Here is a 22,136-nt window from a genome sequence, read left to right on the forward strand (position 1 = left end):
TAGAACAATGCTAAATCATATGTGGTTGCTTGCATATTAAAGCCCTATGGAGTCACAGAGCACTCAAAGCTCAAACTAACACTGGGAATTGTAATTATATACATTTCTTGTGCAAAGACTTGATGGTTGGTTTGAATTACGAGCTGTGTGGCTTTGGGGGAATTACTTAATATCTTTAGGCTCTGGTTTCCTTAAATGTAAAGTGGGGATAATAGTACCTACTTCTCTGGATGGTTGCCAAGATTGAAGAAGACAATGTATTAAAAAATTTTTTTAATTGATTCTTAATTGGAGGATGATTGCTTTACAAAGTTGTATTGCTTTCTGCCGTACAGCAACACGAGTCAGCCATAAGTATGTACGTATCTCTTCCCTCGTGAGCTTCCCTGCCCCATCCCACTGCTCTAGGTCGTCACAGAATGTCACAGGGCTCCCTGGGTTGTATTGCAGCTTCCCACTAGTGATCTTTTTTACACATGGTAGTTATATATGTCAATGGTACTCTCTCAATTCATCCCATCTTCTCCTTTGCCTGAGACAATACATTTATTAAGTCCCCAGCACATGTAATAGGCTAACTTCTTTCATTGGCTGTGTAGGAAAGCACTGTGAACAGACTCTAGAAGTCAATCACTTCCAAGTGCTTTTGGAAAATAATGAGTAGAGAGTCTTAAAATTCACTGTCATTATTGTTGGTTGGGGCCGGTTGTTTCCACCCCACTCCCCCGAAGAATATCATGTTAAAACTTCCTGGAGAGTATTTAATAGGCAACAATTTGCTCTGAAACTTTTTTTTCAGAAAGATACCTAATGATTAAATCAAACCAAGCAGAAGTTTTCTGTATGTGATTCAAGAATGCTGTTCATCCTTTCAGCACTGCAAGTGCGTTACCTGTTGTGAAAGGAGGAAGTGTGCTCCGTTAAGCTTGAAAGCAATGTTACCAGAAAAGGATTAGCAAATCACAAGGCAGAATCCTTAGCAGTAAGGCCCCTACTGAACTGTGACTGAGGCACAAGCCAAGGAATATGTTTAATGTGTGCTGCCCCATTAGCTCCTGGAATCTTAGTATACAACCCACACCACTGAATCAGACCCAGAGGAGGGAAACAACAGGAGCATCATGGCTCTGCTATGCAGACATAGCACTATCGTTTCCAGAAATTAGTTTTTATTTTATTAAAGTAATATTGGAGAAGACTCTTGAGAGTCCCTTGGACTGCAAGGAAATCCAACCAGTCCATCCTAAAGAAGATCAGTCCTGGGTGTTCTTTGGAAGGACTGATGTTGAGGCTGAAACTCCAATACTTTGGCCACCTGATGTGAAGAGCTGACTCATTGGAAAAGACCCTGGTGCTGGGAAAGATTGAGGGCAGGAGGAGAAGGGGACGACGGAGGATGAGATGGTTGGATGGCATCACTGACTCGATGGACATGGGTTTGGGTGGACTCCGGGAGTTGGTGATGGACAGGGAGGCCTGGCGTGCTGTGGTTCATGGGGTCGCAAAGAGTCAGACACGACTGAGTGACTGAACTGAACTGAACTGAATATATTGCACACCAAGTTCAAAAGTCAAATGTTATTAAAGTGATTATAGTAACTAACAGGGGTTTCTTTTTCTTTTCTTTTTGATGTGGACCATTTTTCAAAGTCTTTATTGAATTCGTTACAATATTGCTTCTGTTTTATGTTTTTTTTTTGGCTGTGAGGCATGTGGGATCTTAGTTCCTTGACCAGGGATCAGACCTGCACCCCATGCCTTAGAAAACAAAGTCTTAACCACTGGACCACTGGGGAAGTCCCCACATGGACTTCTTACCTTATTTCTTCTCTTAGTTCTCTTCCCCAACCACTTTCAACAATTTTGGCTTTTTATTCATGGCACATGCACATCTCTGTATTTCCAAATAATATGTGTATTATTCTCTCTTTTGCTTAATCCATATTTGACCTCTATTAATTTCCTATTATGATATTTGAGGATTTTGTTCTCTTAGAGCATCATGCCTTCTGCTTCTCTTCTCACAGATCCCAGTAGGGTCATATTACAGCTTTTGTTTAATTGACTATTCCATTTTGATATTATTGTGCCTTTGTAGATTTTGTTCAGGCTAAGCATTATAATACACAGATCATTACATTTGCTTTCCAACTTTTTGTCTTTTTCTAAAGTTAATAATGACCTCTCCTTGTCCACTCTCCGTCCACCTCAGTCCTTTCAATCTGCTTGTTTTGGGTCCTATTTCTAATATTTTCTGCACCTTCCAATGGTTTCTTGGTACACTTTTCTACAAGTGCTGTCATATCAATACATATATATGTTCCATTTTGTTTTTCCTAAAAACATCCCTCCTGGACACCTCCTCCTGCTTCTGTAGGGACTGACCTGTCTCTGGGCTGTTGGGGGTGAGGTGGTGTCACAGCAGCCCAGAGAGAGGGGGTTTGAGAAGAAGGGAGTGGTCAACTGTGCCTGCAAATGAGAAACCAAGCAAGCAGAGACCCGAAGTCTCAGTGCGGCTGGTGGGGCTCCAGGGAGAGCACCTGTGGGGAGCACAAGCGCTGAGGCTGGGCCTCTAGGCGTGACGCTGTGTCAGAGCACCTCCACACCTGTTCCCATGCCATCCAGCCTCAGGGATAACCCATGAGGTTGCTGGGTCAGAGAGACAAACAGACACTAATTTTTAAATTTCAAAGGGGAGAAAACTGAGGTTCAGAAATGTTGGAAGCCTTGATCTGTGACTGAGCCGGGTCTTGTGGCTCTAAATCCAGTGCTCCATGAAAAGATGCTCAACATCACTCATTATCAGAGAAATGCAAATCAAAACCACAATGAGGTACCATCTCACGCCAGTCAGAATGGCTGCGATCCAAAAGTCTACAAACAATAAATGCTGGAGAGGGTGTGGACAAAAGGGAACCCTCTTACACTGTTGGTGGGAATGCAAACTAGTACAGCCACTATGGGGAACAGTGTGGAGATTCCTTAAAAAACTGGAAATAGAACTGCCATATGACCCAGCAATCTCACTGCTGGGCATACATACCGAGGAAACCAGAATTGAAAGAGACACGTGTACCCCAATGTTCATCGCAGCACGGTTTACAATAGCCAGGACGTGGAAGAAACCTAGATGTCCATCGGCAGACGAATGGATAAGAAAGCTGTGGTACATATACACAATGGAATGTTACTCAGCCATTAAAAAGAATGCATTTGAATCAGTTCTAATGAGGTGGATGAAACTGGAGCCTATTATACAGAGTGAAGTAAGTCAGAAAGAAAAACACCAATACAGTATATTAACGCGTATATATGGAATTTAGAAAGATGGTAATGATGACCCTATTTGTGAGACAGCAAAAGAGAAATAGATGTAAAGAACAGACTTTTGGACTCTGTGGGAGAAGGCAAAGGTGGGATGATTTGAGAGAATAGCATTGAAACATGTATATTATCATATGTGAAATAGATCGCCAGTCCAGGTTTGATGCATGAGACAGGGTGCTCAGGGCTGGTGCACTGGGATGACCCTGAGGGATGGGATGGGGCGGGAGGTGAGAGGGGGGTTCAGGATGGGGAACACATGTACACCCATGGCTGATTCATGCCAATGTATGGCAAAAACCACTACAAAACTGTAAAGTAACTAGCCTCCAATTAAAATAAATTAATGAAAAAAAATAAATGCAGTGCTATTGTAGGGCTCCCATGAAACCTTTCCACCATATCACAGCACAGGCAGGTGTGGCTTGGTTTTAAAAACTCATTGGGCAGTAAATTGCTAAAATTTCTGTAACTCTCTAATTTTCTAGGCAACAGTGAGTGATGATGTCTCACAGCTGTGAAGGATACTAATGGTGTAAGCCTTCTCATAAAAGTCTCCTCCAGCTGTTGAGTTTTTAGACAAACATTTGTCCTACTCTGTGCCCCCAATACTATACTGAGGGCTGTATGCAGATTATCTTAAGCCTCACAGTTACTCCATGGAATCAGTAACAATACAAGTTCATGATAATGACAAGGAAACTGAGGTTTAAGAAGTAGAGTAACTTCCCCTCAATTACACTATCAGAAAGTGTTAAGGGCCAGGATTGAAACAAGGGGGTTGTAACCTGTAATTGACTTGTGTAACAGGCAACTGGGGGCTTCCCAGGTGGCTCAGTGGTAAAGAATTCACCTGCCAATTCAGGAGGTGTGAAAGACACAGGTTTGATCCCTGGGTTGGGGAGGTCCCCTCGAGGAAGGCATGGCAATCTACTCCAGTATTCTTGCCTGGAGAATCTTCATGGATAGAGGAGCCTGGCGGGCTATAGTCTATGGGGTCACAAAGGGTTGGAGAGGACTGAGGATTGAACACACACACATACAAAAGGCAATTGAACTAGAGACTTAGATCTTCAGACTCTCTAAACTGAATTATTTTGAGACTTAATCATTCCTTCTGGATAGAAGGAGAAAGAATACAGTGAAGATTAGCTGAGAAATGGATAACTAGTTCCCAGAAAGCTTCAATAACTTAAGGGTTCAGACGTTGGATAGAACTCTAAATGGTGGACAAGAGTTAGTGTGCATTTTCAGATTCTTCTGCTCCTGCAATCATCCCCTCCTCCACGAAACTGAAATATTACTGGGCATTTGAGTATTTGTAGAAGGATTATGGTATTAATTTAGAAAATGTTCGAGTGCCTACTGTATGCTCGGCCTAGACCAGATTCCTGCTTTCGTGGAGCTTACAGGCCAGACAGTGTCATTTTAGGGATTAAGTTGGTTCTGTGGTTATGGAGGAGAGAAGCCTAAGGGGACCTTAGACTATGGCTGTGCAGGGTCTTATTCAGCCTCTGAAAGTCTGAACAACCTTCCCAATGCGACAAAGCTATTTTCCCTTCTTTGTTACTAATTCCCAAGTTTCTTCAGGTATCCAAACACCTTGGAGAGAATGGACTGATTCTCAGTTCAGGTGAAACCCTGATTGCGCTAAACCAGTTCTGCTCTAATGCAGACACTAGAATCACCTGGAGGGCTTGTTGAACACGTAGTGAGGCGTCCTCACATGAGCGACCGTGGTCATGAGAGCACGGTGGCTTCCTCCTGGAGTTTCAGGTCACTTGTACATCTCCCACCGACCTAGGGAGCAGGAGGAAGAGGAGGAAACGAGGGCGCCACTGCCAGGCGGCCCCACTACCCCTGCTGTCCCCCGGGTGCTGCCGGCCCTCGGCGTCCCCATTGGCCTGGCGCCCTGGCTCTCGGTGCTGTTTCTGATGTACGTCCTTGGCTTCAGCAGCATTTTTGGCTGTGATGATCCTGCTGCCCTTCAGACTCAGGTTAAATGGAATATGCGGGTGAGCACCACAAAGTTCATGCTACTGTATGCCTGGTATTACTGACCCAACGTAGCTTTGTGTTTCTTTCGTGACTTTTTGATCCACTGAGTATTTGGAATATGATAGGGAGCCATTATTTTTAGTCGCTTTATTTGCATTGGGCAGGTTATTTTGCTCTGGGGGGACTATTTAATGCTTTTTGGCTGATGGAGTTTGGAAAGTTTGCGTTTGGGACTGGTGAGGAGTCCTTAGCACTTGCTCAGAATACGTATGCTGTGAATTGGTTTAAAGGCAAAGAATTAAACTCGGTGTTTGGGCTCCAACTTAGCATGGCTAGAAATGGAAGTACAGTAACCATAAGCCTCATGGGATGGCCGTATTCTAAGGTTGAAGCTTTGTTGGGTTCTGTTGGTCACACAACACTTGAAGTCACACTTATGACTGGGGGTATAACATGTGTTTTTTCATTAGTTTGTGCCTTGGACTTTGCTTACCTGTATCAGAGAGCAGAAAGAATTCTTCATGAAGAACAAGGGAAAACAGGTGAGGTTATTCAGTGGCCTGATTTTCCTCACCTCTGTGGTGATGCATGTTTATCCACTGTGTTTGCTACTGTGTTGCCGTGTTCCCTTTTGTTGAACTTGAGAAAGTTTTTTTTACAGAGAAATTTGAATTTTCCTCCCCAAGTAGTGAGTGCTATTAATAATATTGTATATGTATTAGTAATATCAGCTCCCACGTCACCAGTATTTAAGCTCCTGGTGGGTAAAAAAGGCGAAAAAAATCCTGGGTTCTGTGTGCAATGGTGGCCACTCTTTTCTTTTCCATTCTTGTTTTTTTAACTGAAATATAGTTGATTTGTAATGTGTTAATGTCTGCTGCACAGCAAAGCAATTCAGTTACATACACATATATGTATATACATGTATATACTTGTGTGTACATATGTATTCTTTTTTAATGTTCTTTTCATTATGGTTTATCATGGGATAGTGAAGATAGTTCTCTGTGTTATATAGGACCTTGTTGTTTATTGATTTGATATATAGAAGTTTACATCCGTTATACCCAGCCTCCCGGTCCATTGCTCTCCCAACCCCCTCCACCTTGGCAACGGCCAGCCTGTTCTCTATGTCTGTGCTTCGGTTTTGGTTTCATAGATAGGTTCATTTAGGTCATATTTTCGATTCCACATACAAGTGATATCACATATGGTTTTTGTCTTTCTCTTTCTAACTTCATGTAGTATGATAACTCTAGGTTCATTCATGTTGCTACAAATGGTGCTATTTCCTTCTTTTTATGGCTGAGTAGTATTCCACTGTGTACATGTAGCACATCTTCTTTATCCCCTTCTCTGTCAATGGACATTTAAGCTGCTTCCATGTTTTGGCTGTTGCGAACAGTGCTGCAGTGAACACTGGGATGCTTATATCTTCTTGAATTATGGTGTTCTCTCAGTACATGCCCAGAAGTGGGATTACTGGATCATATGGTAGTTCTATATTTAGTTTTTTAAGGAACCTCCATATTGTTTTCCATAATGCTTGTACAAATTTACATTGCTACCAACAATGTAGGAGGGTTCCTTTTTCTCCATACCCTCTCCAGCATTTGTTATTTGTAGACTTTGGATGTCCATTCTGACTGGCGAGAAGGTACCTTATTATAATTTTGATTTGCATTTTTCTAATAATTAGCGATGTTGACCATCATTACATGTGTCTATTGCCCACCTATATTTCTTTTTTTGGGGAAATGTCTTATTTAGGGCTTCTGCCCTTTTGATTGGGTTGTTTTTGTTGTTGAGTTGTTTGAGCTGTTTGTATATTTTGGAAATTAAGCCCTTGCTGGTTGCATCGTTTGCAAATAGTTTCCCCCATTCTGTAGGTTGTGTTTTCATTTTGTTTATGGTTTCCTGTGCTGTGTAGAAGCTTGTAAGTTTGATTAGGTTCCATTTGTTTCTGTTTTTATTTCTATTGCCTTAGGAGACTGACCTAGCCTTCCTAAGGTCAGTCAGTTTATATCATTGGTACAATTTATGTCAGAGAATGTTTTGCCTATGTTCTCTTCTAGGAATTTTATGGTGTCATGTTTTATGTTTAAGTCTTTAAGCTATTTTGAGTTTATTTTTGTATATGATGAGAGGATGTGTTCTAACTTAATTGGTTTACATGTGACTGTCCAACTTTCCCAACACCACTTGCTGAAGAGATTTTTTTTTCCCATTGTGTCTTCTTGCCCTCTCTGTTGAAGAGTAATTGACTGTAGGTGTGTGGGTTTGTTTCTGGTCTCTCTGTTCTGTTCCATTGATCCATATGTCTGTTTTTAATGCCAATACCACACTGTTTTGATTATAGTAGCTTTGTACTATTGTTGGAAGTCTGGGAGGTTATGCCTTCTGCTTTGTTCTTTTCCTTAAGGATTGCTTTGGCAATCCTGGGTCTTTTATGGTTCCATATGAATGTTCTAGTTATGTGAAAAATGTCATGGGTAATTTGATAGGGATCACATTGCCTGTAGATTGCTTTGGTTAATATGGCCATTTTAACAGTATTAATTCTTGCAATCCCAAAGCATGGGATAGCTTTCCATTTCTTTGAATCATCTTCAGTTTCCTTTGTTAATGTTTTATAGTTCTCAATCTATAAGTCTTTCACCTCCTTGGTCAGGTTTATTTCCTAAATGTTTTATTTGGGGAGTGCAATTTTAAAAGGTATTTTCTTTATACTCCCTAATAGTTCATTGTTGGTGTAAGAAATACAATTGTTTTCTGTATGTTAATCTTGTGAATATGCCTATTTTAAAGTATAATTCTGAGGACTGTTTTAGCCTGTGTCTTTTGTATTGCTGAATTCTGCTTTGGAATAGGCTCATCAGTGGTGAGGTTTGGAAAATTATACCTGGTACATGCAGGTAATTGTGAGTAAGGACAATTATGGATGTCTTTGGATTTTGTACTGAGATAATTTTCACAAAGTGTCATATCCTAGGGATATGTCCTTTTCTCTATCTTAAAGCAAAAATCTTTTGAGGGGGTAGAAGGGATGTTTTATATAGAATAAACAATGGTATTTTAACAGGCATTCTCGTTTGCAATAGTGAACATTTGAAAGATATTTTTATTAAGTCTCATTTTCACAAATAGCAGATTATGCTCTGCTGTTTTTAGTTATAAGAGGTTCCTGAATATGAACCCTTTTGAGCTTCCTTATCTCTCTGTTACTGAGGACCCTAATTCCTTAGGGACAGAATTTTATGGTATAAACTGCATAGTTTTTCTTATAGTCCAATTAATTACAAAAAGTCCTATAAATTATGATAATTGCATATCTCCAAGGATAAATAAAAACACTGCAAAAGGAATACTTGATGTCTTTAACTTCTGAGTTTTCAAAAATATTAAAACACTGACTTTAACTCTTATTTATGTGGGAAATTATCTCTGTAAGAAAATCTAAGCTGGAATAAAGAAAATTTGCTTAATCAGTTATTGAAAGATTATGGGGGTAGTTTTTTCTCCAGAGTAGGACCTTAAATAACATTTATGTTTTTCGCATTTAAGAAGATGTGGATATGAAATTTCTCTGACAAACTTAAACACTTTTTTAGTCATACCACCTTTTTACCCTGCACCACCACCATCCTCACTGAAAAGCTCCCATTAAGTTATGGGATCCTTAGTTGCCATATCCAAAGGGGATTCATCACCTTATCATCTTGTAGCAGCATCTGACCCCCATGGCCTCTCCAAACCTGACGTTCTTTCTTTCTCTGCTTTCTTCTTACATTCCTGACTGCCTTTTCTTCTGCCCATGCCTGGCCTTCCTTGCAAAGTTGTCTAACTTTGCCTGCTCCTTAGATTTCATTCTTATCCAGGGACCTATTATATGTGCTATGTTACTTCAATTGTGTCCAACTCTTATGACCCCATGGAATGTAGCCTGCCCGGCTCCTCTGTCCTTGGGATTCTCCAGGCAAGAATACTGGTGTGGTTTTGTTGCCATTTCCTCCTTCAGAGGATCTTCCCAACCCAGGGATCACACTCATATCTCTTATGTCTCCTGCATTGGCAATGGGTTCTTTACTGCTAGTGCCACCTGGGGACCTATTACTGGTCTTTTTTAATTTCAGCTGGTGATACAGTCTGATCAGGTCTTAATCTACCAGCTCATCCCTCTCTCTTGAGCTCCAAAACCATAGGTTCAACCATTTTCTAGACATTTTTACATGGGTGAACCATTGGTACTACAATGCATTCTGCAAACTGAACCCATGATTTCCCCCTGCTAATAATCCTGCTTTCCTTCCCATATTCTCTTTTCTTCCTAAATATTAACTTAATTATAAAGACCAGAAACAGGGATGGCACTTGTGACTATTTCCTTTTTAATCCTGGCATCAAATCAGTAAGTCCTGACCTCATCCTAAATCTCTTTCTTATCCTGACTCTTCTCCACATCCCTTCCGCTGGGAGCCAAGTTTGGTTTGTCATTGCCTATAACATCTTCCTGATGCTACAGCTTCTGAGTCTCTAATCTTACATCCTCTGTACTGTCCTCGACATGTCACTGGACTGTACTTGACTCACAAGGTTCCTTATTCCCTGGCACAGACCTGCTTGTTTCATCTCATTCCCCCTCCTCTCCCCTCACATTTCATGTTCTGGTTAAACCCAGTTCTAAGTTCTCTGAACTTTCTGTGCTCTCATGTATTATTGTTTATGGCTGGCACCCATGTACTCTGCCTGGGGAAGCCAGGGAAAATCTCAGCAGAGAGTAAACATTGAGTTGAGACTTGCAGGATGGCCAGGAGTGTGCCCGACCAGCATGTAGTTGGTATTCACCGTTCTTGATCCCACAGAGTTTGTACTTTGGTGGGGGACAGATGGATACACAACTGAACTACTTTGTGATAACCGCTGGTTTAGAAGTGTGTACAAACAGCAGTAGAAGGCAGGGAAGGAGGTCCTAGAGTATGATAATATCATTTCAACTCAGGAAAAAAATGACCCCAGCTTATCTGCATTTATGAAGCATCTATTGAAGTAAGGGCTTCCCACGTGGCACTAGTGGTAAAGAATCCATCTGCCAATGCAGGGGATGTGGGTTTCATCCCTAGGTCAGGAAGATCCCCTGGAGGAGGGCACAGCAACCCACTCCAGTGTTCTTGCCTGCAGAATCCCATGGATAGAGGAGCCTGGCGGGCTACAGTCTATAGAGTCGAAAAGAATCAGGCATAACTGAAGCGACTTAGCACACACATACACAATGAGGTAAACCCCTCCAAGCACGAGGTCTAACATGGTGCTTGTGGAGGCAAAATACATCGAAGTGGAACAACAAAATGCACTAGGACCTTGCGAAATGAACCTGAAGACAAAGCGTCTTTCTGAACCATACTCGTGAGACCTTCTTATTTTATTACATCAAAATGAACTTCATTTGCACTCTCCTCCTCCTCATCCCCTCGGGTGAATGCTGGCACTCTAGAGCAGGGATCCCCAACCTCTGAGATCTAATACTTGATGTTCTGAGATGGAGCTGATATAAAAACAGAAACAGAGTACACAATAAATGTAATCTGCTTGACTCATTCTGAAACCATCCCACCCTCCCCCACCCATGTTGGTGGAAAAATTGTCTCCCACGAAACCAGTACCTGGTGCCAAAAAGGTTGGGGACTGCTGCTCTAGAGAACTTTGACTCGGGCCTCTCCTGCATTTCTCTGTTCTGTGTCCCTGGGCACTCTTATTGAATCCCACAGTTCCAATTATTATCTCTGGTGTCTCGCCCAAGTCCCCATCTCCAGCTTGGGTCTGTGCATGCAATTGCTCATGAAATATCTGCCTGGAAATTTCATAGGTATCTCTCTGGAGCTCACCATCTTCCTTACTTTTTGCACCCCTCCTCAAGAAACCCCCGGCTCTCCTTGTGTTCATTTCAAGAAATATTATCCAGTTGTCAAATTAAGCAATGCGGGAGTCGTCCTTGATCCTTTCATTTTTTATGTATATAATTTTTATTTATTTCTGGGTGGGCGAGGTCGTCGTTGCTCCGTGGGCTTTTCTGTGGTAGGACAGGGGCCACTCTCTAGTTGTGGTGAGTGGGCTTCTCACTGCCTGGCTCCTCGTGTTGCAGAGCACAGGCTCTAGGGCACGTGGGCTCAGTAGCTGTGCTCCTGGGCTCTAGAGCACAGGCTTAGTTGCTGTGCAGCACGTGGGATCTTCCCAGATCAGGGATCAAACCCGTCTCCTGCACTGGCAGACTGATTCTATACCTCTGAGCCACCAAGGGAGCCCCATTCTTGGTTCTTTAATCCAATCTATAACCAAACTTTTACAACTCTGACTCCTAAATTAACTCAGTTCTATTTATCTCTGCTTTGCTACCACTTCATCCAGGCTATATCACCTTAGTCCTCTAAATGACAACATCTGAGTGACTCCCTGTGTCTAGCCTCTCTACATTCATCTGCCCACATATTCTCTGATGGATCCAAAGTCAAGTAAGTGATCTTTTAAAAATGTAAGCCCAATTGTGTCATTTGTTTCTTAAAACCCATTAACACTAAATGCAATGTGGTGACCTAGATTACATCCTGGAACAGAAAAAGGACATTAGTGGAAAACTCATAAAACCTGAATAAAGCCTGGAGTTCAGTTAATAGTAATGTACTAATGTTGGTTTCTTAGTTTACTGTGGTTATGTAAGATGTTAACATTAGAGGAGTAGGTGAAGAGGGCACAGGGACCCTCTGCAGTAGCCTTGCAACTCTTCTGTAAATATAAGACTACTCCAAAACTAAAAAAAAAAAAACAAAACCAAAAAACAGTAGCACCAGACTTGTTTATGTTAGAGTCTAAAATCCTTTACATGACCAGTTTTCTCTGCCCAGCCAAACTAAACCTATTATTTAATTCTTCCAAGTGACATAAAGGCTTCCTGGGTAGTTCAGCTGGTAAAGAATCCGCTTGCAACGCAAGAGACCCTGGTTTGATTCCTGGGTCGGAAGTTCCCCTGGAAAGGGATAGGCTACCCACTCCAGTGTTCTTGCACTTCCCAGGTGGCTCAGTGGTAAAGAATCTGCCTGTAATGCGGGAGACCTACGTTCGATGCCCGGGGAGGGGAAATCCCCTGGAGAAGAGCATAGCAACCTACTCCAGTATTCTTGCCTGGAGAATCCTCATGGACAGAGGAGCCTGGTGGGCTACAGTTCACGTGGTCACAAAGAGTCAGACACGACAGCGACTAAGCACAGCAAGTGACGTAAACCTTTTCATTGCCAGTATTCAGTGTCTGGCCTGTTAATAAGTGCTTGATGAGTATTTGTTGAAAATTAATGAATATCATGTTTTTTAAATCATAAGATTGACTATGGATTTGGGGATTGGTAGATCTTGGGAACTTGTAAGCTACCTGAGTTGGGTTTTCAGTTGCAGGCAGGACGGCCCAGGTAGCACTCCTGTGTACAATGTTACTTTCCTCAACTCCTCAAATCTCTTTTCTCTCGTTCCTTCCAGGCTGCTGTTCTCGAAATCCTGCACCAGTTCCCTTCCAAGCTTGGAGACCAGGTGCCCATTTTTGTTAATGGGAGAAAGGAAAAGGTCTTCCTCTACCCACCCTGTCCCTGCCCCACCTCTTACAACCCACCTGTGGACAGTTTAACAGTGGGTTCTGGAAACAACACTGCCTCCTTTCAGGTCTAAGTACTAGAGTTATTCCAAGGGCAGGAATTTCAAGCCAGGTAAGAGGAGCCACGTCAGGCTGCCAGATGGTGGGGATGATAGGCATGAGTGAGCAGGCTTCAGACTAAAGCAAGGTAGAGGGGATCAAGTGTTGTAATCCCATTCGAGCAAAGGAGTCAAGTGACCCTCATTACACATTAGAGCCCTGTTATAATAATACCCCTTATGATTACTTGGACTTGGATTTAACCTGGGACAAATCCTTTTCTCTCATATGTCTTCTTTTCCACCTCATGTTATAGCCTTTCCTCGCCTAAGTCATCATTCTTAAAACCCAATCAGAATATTTTCCCCAGTTTTTTAGAGGAGCAAACTCATTCCCAAGGTCATATGCAGCCAATAACAGACAGGTCCTTGGCGGCTCAGATGGTAAAGAACCTGCCTGCAATGTGGAAGACCCAGGTTTGATCCCTGGGTCGGGAAGATCCCCTGGAGAAGGGAATGGCAACCCACTCGTTTTCTTGCCTGGAGAATCCCATGGACAGAGGAGCCTGGTGGACTACAGTCCATGGGGTTGCAAAGAGTTGAACACAACTGAGCAACTAATACTTTACTTTCTGCTACTCAAACATGAGTCTTTCTGACTCCATTTGTTCTGCCCTCCTGCAGGCAGCATAGGGTGATCTGCTCTAAAGACCACGTAACTCAACGAAGGACATAAACACAGTGGGTCTTACAGAAAGGGAAGCTAGAGTATTGGAACCCTAATCGCAGGCAGGCTCCCCAGGAGGAAACTGGAGGGGGAGGTGGGACCAGAGGTGGAGACTCCGTGGGATCTTTCTTTTCTTATTGTGCTTTGGCGATGATAGAAACTTTATTGCCTAAAACCCATGTGGGAGCAGTGTTGTGAATATTCTTTCCCTCTAGCCCTCAACACCAATTTCTTTCATATCTTCCCAAATGATAGACAGAGATTTAATACATTTAATGCTTTTCTTTCCATTTACACTATCATAAATTACAAAGTATTGTTCACTTCACAAAATAAAACCATTTCCAGATAATTTTTTGACAGTATCAAGAAGTACATAAGCTACAACAAACAAACCTGTACAGCTGGGAGGAACGATGCTAACAGGGACCAAGCAGAACCATCCTGACCCCCGAGTGCCATAACTGCACTGATCTCTCCCCTTTCAGCTCACTTAACACACAGTAATTCTCTTCTGGTCACTCCAAAACAAGACTGGTGAGTAACAACATGAATCGTCTCAGATAATCAGAGGGAAAGACATTGTAGTTAGGTTTAAGAAAAACAAATTTAGGTTTACAGTTTTTTGACATTTTAAATATTTTACCTATGTTACAAAATATAGAAATCTTGGTGTTGAAAGCTCATGATAAGATAAATAGAACCAATAAGATAGAACTATAGTCATCAAATCATATTAAATTATCCATTAGAGCTACTTTGATCAAGGAGGTACACATATTCATAAAAACCAAACTTATTCATTCTTTAAAAAATAGGCTTGTTTATAAAACAAAAATGAAAAAAATCAACAATGACTCTGCAGGTTTCACTTTTCAGAAATACAGACATATGGTGAAAATGTGACTTGCCATTAACAGATGGATTCAGAGTGCTTGCCTGAAATGAAGAGGAAAAGTGCTTTTTACGTGGCCTAGATATAACCAGTGTTTCCAGATCATTTTATGTAAAATGACCACGTTCTGCGTGTTCTGTGATGTATACACATGATATGGAAGAACTATGACCAATTCTGAAACATACTTTGGGATTTCACAAAATTTCTATGGAAAGAAAATTGTAGATGTGACAGACCATCCTACAATTGCAATAAACATATACTGCACGATAGCAAAATGCCAGTGCTTAACAGCAAAAACTATTAAAAGCAGGGACAGAGGTGGGAGGTGACATTTCACTGCAAAGCACTGATAAGGACAGAGGTATGTCAAGATAATACTGCATTCATGGGAAACTTTTTCAGGGATCACAGCGAGAAGGCAGGACAAGGTATACAGGGTAATAATCAATGCACTGCATTGAGTTCTATTTGCTAAAATAAAGTAACATTCTTGCAGCTAAAATAAAAATACATCTTACAATATAAGTTTCATTTAACATTTAACATATAGAATTGTCTTCTTTTTGTAAGTGGAAAATGTATAACTGTATCAAGTACCTCTATGAATTAAGTTCCCTTTTATTACTGATAAGACAGAAGTTTAAAGGTCTACACTGTTTTTTTTAATAAGTTAAAGAAAGATTTATTAATCACTCTTCCAACAAAACAGACAGACATACGAGGCACGGCAAAGACCCGAGGTGAGGACTTTTTCTCGCCCTCATCCTTGCTGTTCTCCCGTGGAGGGGCCAGTGTCTATGAGACACAGTAGCCAACCTGGCAATCCACTGTGGTCCAGGAAATTCCATCACTTGTTTGGAAAACAAATCAAGTGCAAGAGATGTTTTTATTTCTTTAGCCTTATCAACTTAGGTGGGGCTGGGGCCACTCAACTCATTTTCCAGGTGAATTAAAACAAAACATCTTCATTTTCTATTAAGATCTGCACAATCAGCTTTTGGTACCGCATGTCATGGAGGGTGGTGAGGGTGCTGTCCTCAGGAGGTCTCATCAGGGTGGGCCCAAACACGATCCCCAGATTTTCAGCATTCATGAAATTGTCCTTTTCATTCATAGTCACCCTGCAAGACAAACATACACAGAGAGACGTTATACAGAGTCAAGGGTGGATTTGTGTACTGATTATGAACATAGGCCCCTGAGAGCTTCTCTGGTTTCGGAATTTGCAAAAGAAAATTGAGGACGAATTATAGAGAAGTATTTTTTAAAAGGTAATTTTTGGATTTTCTTGAAGAGATCTCTAGTCTTTCCCATTCTATTGTTTCCCTCTATTTCTTTGCATTGATCACTGAGGAAGGCTTTCTTATCTCTCCTTAGCTATTCTTTGGAACTCTGCATTCAGATTCTTATATCTTTCCTTTTCTCCTTTGCCTTTAGCTTCTCGTCTTTTCTAAGCTATTTGTAAGGTGGCCTCATACAACCATTTTGCCTTTTTGCATTTCTTTTTCTTGGGGATGGTCTTGATCACTGCCTCCTGTACAATATCACGAACCTCCGTCCATGGTTCTTCAGATACTCTATCATATCTAATCCCTTGAATCTAACAGAAGCAGAAAATATTAAGAAGAGGTGGCAAGCATACACAGAAGAACATACAAAAAAGATCTTCATGACCCAGATAACCACAATGGTGTGATCATTGGACTAGACCCAGACATCCTGGAATGTGAAGTCAAGTGGGCCTTAGGAAGCATCAATATGAACAAAGCTAGTGGAGGTAATGGAATTCCAGTTGAGCTATTTCAAATCCTAAAAGATGATGCTGTGAAAGTGCTGCACTCAATATGCCAGCAAATTTGGAAAACTCAGCAGTGGCCACAGGAATGGAAAAGGTCAGTTTTCATTCCAATTCCAAAGAAAGGCAATGCTGAAGAATGCTCAAACTACCACACAACTGCACTCATCTTACACGCTAGTAAAGTAATGCTCAAAATTCTCCAAGCCAGGCTTCAACAGTATGTGAACCATGAATTTTCAGATGTTCAAGCTGGATTTAGAAAAGGCAGAGGAACCAGAGATCAAATTGCCTACATCTGTTGAATCATAGAAAAAGCAAGAGAATTCCAGAAAAACATCTACTTATGCTTTATCAACTATGCCACAGCCTTTGACTGTGACTGGATCACAACAAACTGTGGAAAATTCTGAAAGAGATGGGAATACCAGACCACCTTACCTGCCTCCTGAGAAATCTGTATCCAGTTCAAGAAGCAACAGTTAGAACTGGACATGGAACAATAGACTTGTTCCAAATCGGGAAAGGAGTATGTCAAGGCTATATATTGTCACCCTGTTTATTTAACTTATATGCAGAGTACATCATGTGAAATGCCAGGCTGGATGAAGCACAAGCTGGAATCAAGATTGCCAGGAGAAATACCAATAACCTCAGATATACAGGTGACACCACCGTTATGGCAGAAACTGAAGAAGAACTAAAAAGCCTCTTGATGAAAGTGAGAGAGGAGAGTGAAAAAGCTGGCTTAAAACTCAACATTCAGAAAATGAAGATCATGGCATCTGGTCCCATCACTTCAGGGCAAATAGATGGCCAAACAATGGAAACAGTGACAGACTTTATTTTTGGGGGCTCCAAAATCACTGCATATGGTGACTGCAGTCATGAAATTAAAAGATGCTTACTCCTTGGAAGAAAAGCTATGACAAGCATAGTCAGCATATTAAAAAGCAGAGACATTACTTTGCCAACAAAGGTCTGTCTAGTCAAAGCTATGGTTTTTCCAGTAGTTGGGTATGGATATGAGAGTTGGACTATAAAGAAAGCTGAGCACTGAAGAACTGATGCTTTTGAACTGTGGTGTTGACTTTTGAGAGTCCTTTGGACTGCAAGGAGATTGAACCAGTCAATCCTAAAGGCAATCAGTCCTGAACAGTCATTGGAAGGACTGATGCTGAAGCTGAAACTTTCAATACTTTGGTCACCTGATGCTAGGAACTGACTCATTAGAAAAGACCCTGATGCTGGGCACGATTGAAGGCAGGAGGAGAAGGGGACAACAGAGGATGAGATGATTGGATGGCATCACCGATTCAATGGATATGAATTTGAGCAAGCTCTGGGAGTTGGTGATGGACAGGGAAGCCTGGCATGCTGCAGTCCATGGGGTCACAAAGAATCAGATACGACTGAGCGACTGAACTGAACTAAATTTTCAGATTAATTTTTTAGATTATTGACATTGTCTTCAGCCCACAGAAGTGAACTACTAAGTGAATCTGGTATAGACACACTTTTGAACACTATAAAATCAGTCCTCTTTCTAAATAAACATGGAACTCTCATTGAAGGAATATTGACTTGAAGGGGCAGTAAAGATTATTAGGTGGCCCATGATGCATACAGATTTAGTCTAGACTTGTATGACTGTCTTCATTTCCCTCTTCTTGCTGTCCACTGGTCTACATGCTGGAGGCTTGTATAACTATCTTTATCTCCCTCTTCTTGCTGTCCACTGTCTGTATGCTTGTATGACTCTCTTTATCTCCTCCTCCTCGCTTTCTACTGGTCTATATGCTGGAGGCTTGTATGCTTGTCTTCATTTCCCTCATCTTGCTGTCCCCACAGCTCTGTATGCTGGAGGCTTGTATGATTGTCTTCATTTCCCTCTTCTTGCTGTCCACTGGTCTGTATGCTGGCAAACCAGGAAGCTGAGGGCAGATTCCCTGACTGCTGGCAGGGCTACTGCCCAAGGAGAAAGGTCAAGGCATTGTCACGGGACAAGAGAATGGCTGGAATGTGGCCAAGTGGGAACACAGACATTATTTTTAGTTCCCACAGGATGAGGTCTGGAGCAGTAATTGTTATTAGAATTGAAAATACTCATCACTAATCATTAGAGAAATGCAAATCAAAAGTATAGTGAGGTATCATCTCACACCAGTCAGATGGCTATGATCAAAAAATCTAGAAACAAAAGGTGCTGGAGAGGGTGTGGAGAAAAGGGAATCCTCCTACACTATTGATGGAATTGTAAATTGGTACAACCATTGTGGAGAACAGTATGGAGGTTCCTTAAAAAACAAATATAGAACTACCATATGACCTAGGAGTCCCACTCTTGGGCATATAGCTGAAGAAAACTCTAATTTGAAAAGATAAATGCACGCCAGTGTTCACTGTAGCACTATTTACAACCGCCAAGACATGGAAGCAACCTAAATACCCATCAACAGAGGATAAAGGAGATGTGGTACATATACACAATGGAATATGTGTATATGTTGCCATTCCCTTCTCCAGGGCATCTTCCCAACCCAGGGACTGAACCTGGGTCTTCCGCATTGCAGGCAGATTCTTTACTGTCTGAGCCACCAGGGATCCTAATGGAATATTATTCATCTGTAAAAAGGAATGAAATAACGCCGCTTGCAGAAGCAAGGATGGACCTAGAGACTGTCATACTGAGTCAGTCAGAGAAAGACAAATACCATATGATATCACTTATGTATGGAATCTTAAAAAAAAAAAAGCACAAATGAACTTATTTACAAAACAGGGTCCCAGATGTAGAAAACAAAATTTACAGTTACCTGGGGGAAATGGGGGTAGGGAGGGATAAACTGGGAGATTGGGCTTGACATACACATAGGACTATATATAAAATAGACAAATAATAAGGATCTACTGTATAGCAGAGGGAAATCTATTCAGCACTCTGTAATGGCCTATATGGGAAAAGAATCTATGGAAGAGTGGGTATCAGCTTATGTATAACTGATTCACTTTGCCATACAGCAGCAAGTAACAAAACAGAAATCAACTATACTCCAATCAAATTATTTTAAAAACACCCAGGTAAGAACTGCAAAGCCTTTAAACATGAAGTTCAAATTCCAAAGTTGGCTTAACACCTTCCTAAGTAGAATAAAATTATGATCTCTCAGATTCTTGCTTGAAAGAATTAAGGTTTTAGGATGTTCATAATAGATCTAAAAGGGAGTACATTCTTCAAGAAGAGCAAAATAGGATTGACATATGTTTAAGTTTTTTACAGAGAGCTATCTCTTTGTGTTTATTCTCTTAAAGCTAATTAAGCCTAGCTGTGCGTGTGTGCATGCCAAGTTGCTTCAGTCGTGTCCCACTCTTTGCAACCCCATGGACTATAGCTGTCCAGGCTCCTCTGTCCATGAGATTCTCCAGGCAAGAATACTGGAGTAGGCTTCCATCTTAACTTTGCACTGTGAAGGTAATGAAGCTGAATTGACCTTCCTAAGACTAGCCATCTAGTATTATTTTAGAAAGGTCAACTCAGCTTGCGTTACCTTCACATTGCAAAGTTAAGAGGGAGGTAAGAAAGAGGATTTTCTTCATTTTCAAACTACTCATAGTTGTCCATCAAGTCAGTCACCACACCTGACCAGACAAGATAGATAGCAACCCCTCCATAGTAAAAAATACTAAATAATTGGCATTTAAGACTCAACTGGGATGTGTCAGCATTTTTTTACTTTGCCTTTCAAAGTATCATAATTGGACACTAAAAGAAATAACTTATAGCTAATTAAAAGGAAGACTGACATTCAAGCCTATTTTTTATCCAAAATTTACTTGTACTCTTCAATAAATTAATCAAAATGAGACTCTAAGATAACTGTTACATTTCTGATCACCTTGAATATGAGCAAGAGTATTTATATGTTTTAAAGGTAGAAAAATTAAAACCTCAATGCATTAAGCATTTCTATAGTTTTATCAACTTGTTTCCTTTCGTTTACTGAACCGATCTGTAAATTGGTCAGTATAGATATTTTTTGGTTTATTTTATCTAAAAATGGGCTGCTACCATATATCCCCCCAAAACACAGAGGAAGGCACACAGAAGTACCCTGATCCTGTCAACATCTCAAAGACCAATATATTGACCTCACAAGTACAGTGAAGGAAAGAGATCTGTGGTTTAGGTAAAAGAGTCTAGAACCAGAGACTCCAGTGTACTGTAAACAGCCATCTCTGTCTGTCTCACATGCCCTCACACAAATAACCCAGTGTGTAGCCCCTGTGGCAGGCAGCCTCTGAGAAGGCCCCCAGTGAGCTCTGTCTTCTGGAATCCATACCCTTCTGTAACTCCTTCCCCGAGAGCAGGGGTCCCTAACCTCCAGGATCTAATAATGCTTGATGATCTGAGGTGGAGCTGATGTAATAATAATAGAAATAAGTGAAAGTTGCCCAGTCGTGTCCGACTTTTTGCGACCCCATGGACTATACAGTCCCTGGAATTCTCCAGGCCAGAATACTGAAGTGGGTAGCCTTTCCCTTCTCCAGGGGATCTTCCCAACCCAGGGATTGAACCCAAGTCTCCAGCATTGTAGGTGGATTTTTTACCAGCTGAGCCACAAGGGAAGTCCAAGAATACTGGAGTGGGTGGCCTATATCCCTTCTCCAGTGGATCTTCCTGACCCAGGAATCAAACTGGGCTCTCCTGCATTGCAGGCAGATTCTTTAACAATTGAGCTATCAGAGAAGACCAATAGAAATAAAGTACACAATAAATGTAATCTGCTTGACTCATCCCCAAACCATCCCCCAAAGCCTGGTCCATGGAAATACTGTCTTCAGCGAAACTGGTCCCTGGTGCCAAACAGGCTGGTGACTGTTGCCCTAGAGCATAGGCTAGACCTAGTGACTTGCTTCCAACACATAGAGTAATAGCAAGAGCAGTGGGGTATGGCTTCTGAGATTAGGTTACAGAAAGGCTGTCTTCCGTCGTGGGTGTCTTGCTTGCTTGCTGTAAGAGAAGCCAGCTGCCATGTGGGGAGCTGCCTATGGGAAGATCCATATGACGGGAAACAGGGCTCCTGTTCTGAGAACAGTCGGCAAGTGACACCTGCAGGCTAATCGCCTCTGAGGAACTGAATCCTGCCGAAGACCATGTGAGTGAGCTTGGAAGTGGACGCTTCCCTACTCGAGCCTTGCAGCCTGGCTGTCAGTTTAACTGCAGCCTCATTATTAACTTTGAACCAAAGGCACCCAGCAAAAGCCACCTGGATTCCTGTCCACAGAGACTATACAATAATAAACACTTACAGTTTCAAGCAATCTGTCAGTCAGTGGGAGGAAATGACAACCCATTCCAGTATTCTTGCCTGGAGAATCCTATGGACAGAGGAGCCTGGTGGGTTGTCCATGGGGTTGCAGAGATTTGGACATGACTGAGCACACACACACGACAGATAATTAATACATCAGATGAAACAAGAAGTCAGGGTGGAAATCTGCTTGCCCAGAAAGAAGGCAGCTCAGGAGTTTGGGTTTAGGGTGAGCAAAAGGAGAGACAGAACACAGAGTTCAAGGCTTTGTGGGAGGAGGGTGCAGACTCAGGGGCAGCCTAGACACATGGTTAAAACAGATTAGGGGCTATGGGTCAAACTGGGTTTCCATCCTGGCTTTACCTCGCCTCTCTGCATCAGTTGTGTAATGTCCCTAAGCTTCAGAAG

At 41.7% G+C, this 22,136-nt stretch overlaps 1 protein-coding gene and 1 pseudogene across 2 annotated transcripts in view; one reads left to right on the forward strand and one right to left on the reverse strand.

Moving 5' to 3' along the window:
• The first annotated feature begins 580 nt into the window (after window positions 1-580).
• Window positions 581-11,716, forward strand: LOC133246195 (major facilitator superfamily domain-containing protein 1-like; annotated as a pseudogene).
• A 2,253-nt stretch (window positions 11,717-13,969) lies between these two features.
• Window positions 13,970-22,136, reverse strand: part of CHN2 (chimerin 2) — a 341,634-nt gene continuing 333,467 nt past the window's right edge. For both annotated transcript variants that reach the window (XM_061414246.1, XM_061414247.1), the window contains one exon: window positions 13,970-15,742. In XM_061414246.1, coding sequence (XP_061270230.1) covers window positions 15,571-15,742 — 172 coding nt within the window. In that variant the 3' untranslated portion in view covers window positions 13,970-15,570. The remainder of the gene's footprint in view (window positions 15,743-22,136) is intronic.

This window comes from Bos javanicus, chromosome 4 (assembly GCF_032452875.1).
Source record: "Bos javanicus breed banteng chromosome 4, ARS-OSU_banteng_1.0, whole genome shotgun sequence".
In the NCBI taxonomy this organism is placed as follows: domain Eukaryota; kingdom Metazoa; phylum Chordata; class Mammalia; order Artiodactyla; family Bovidae; genus Bos; species Bos javanicus.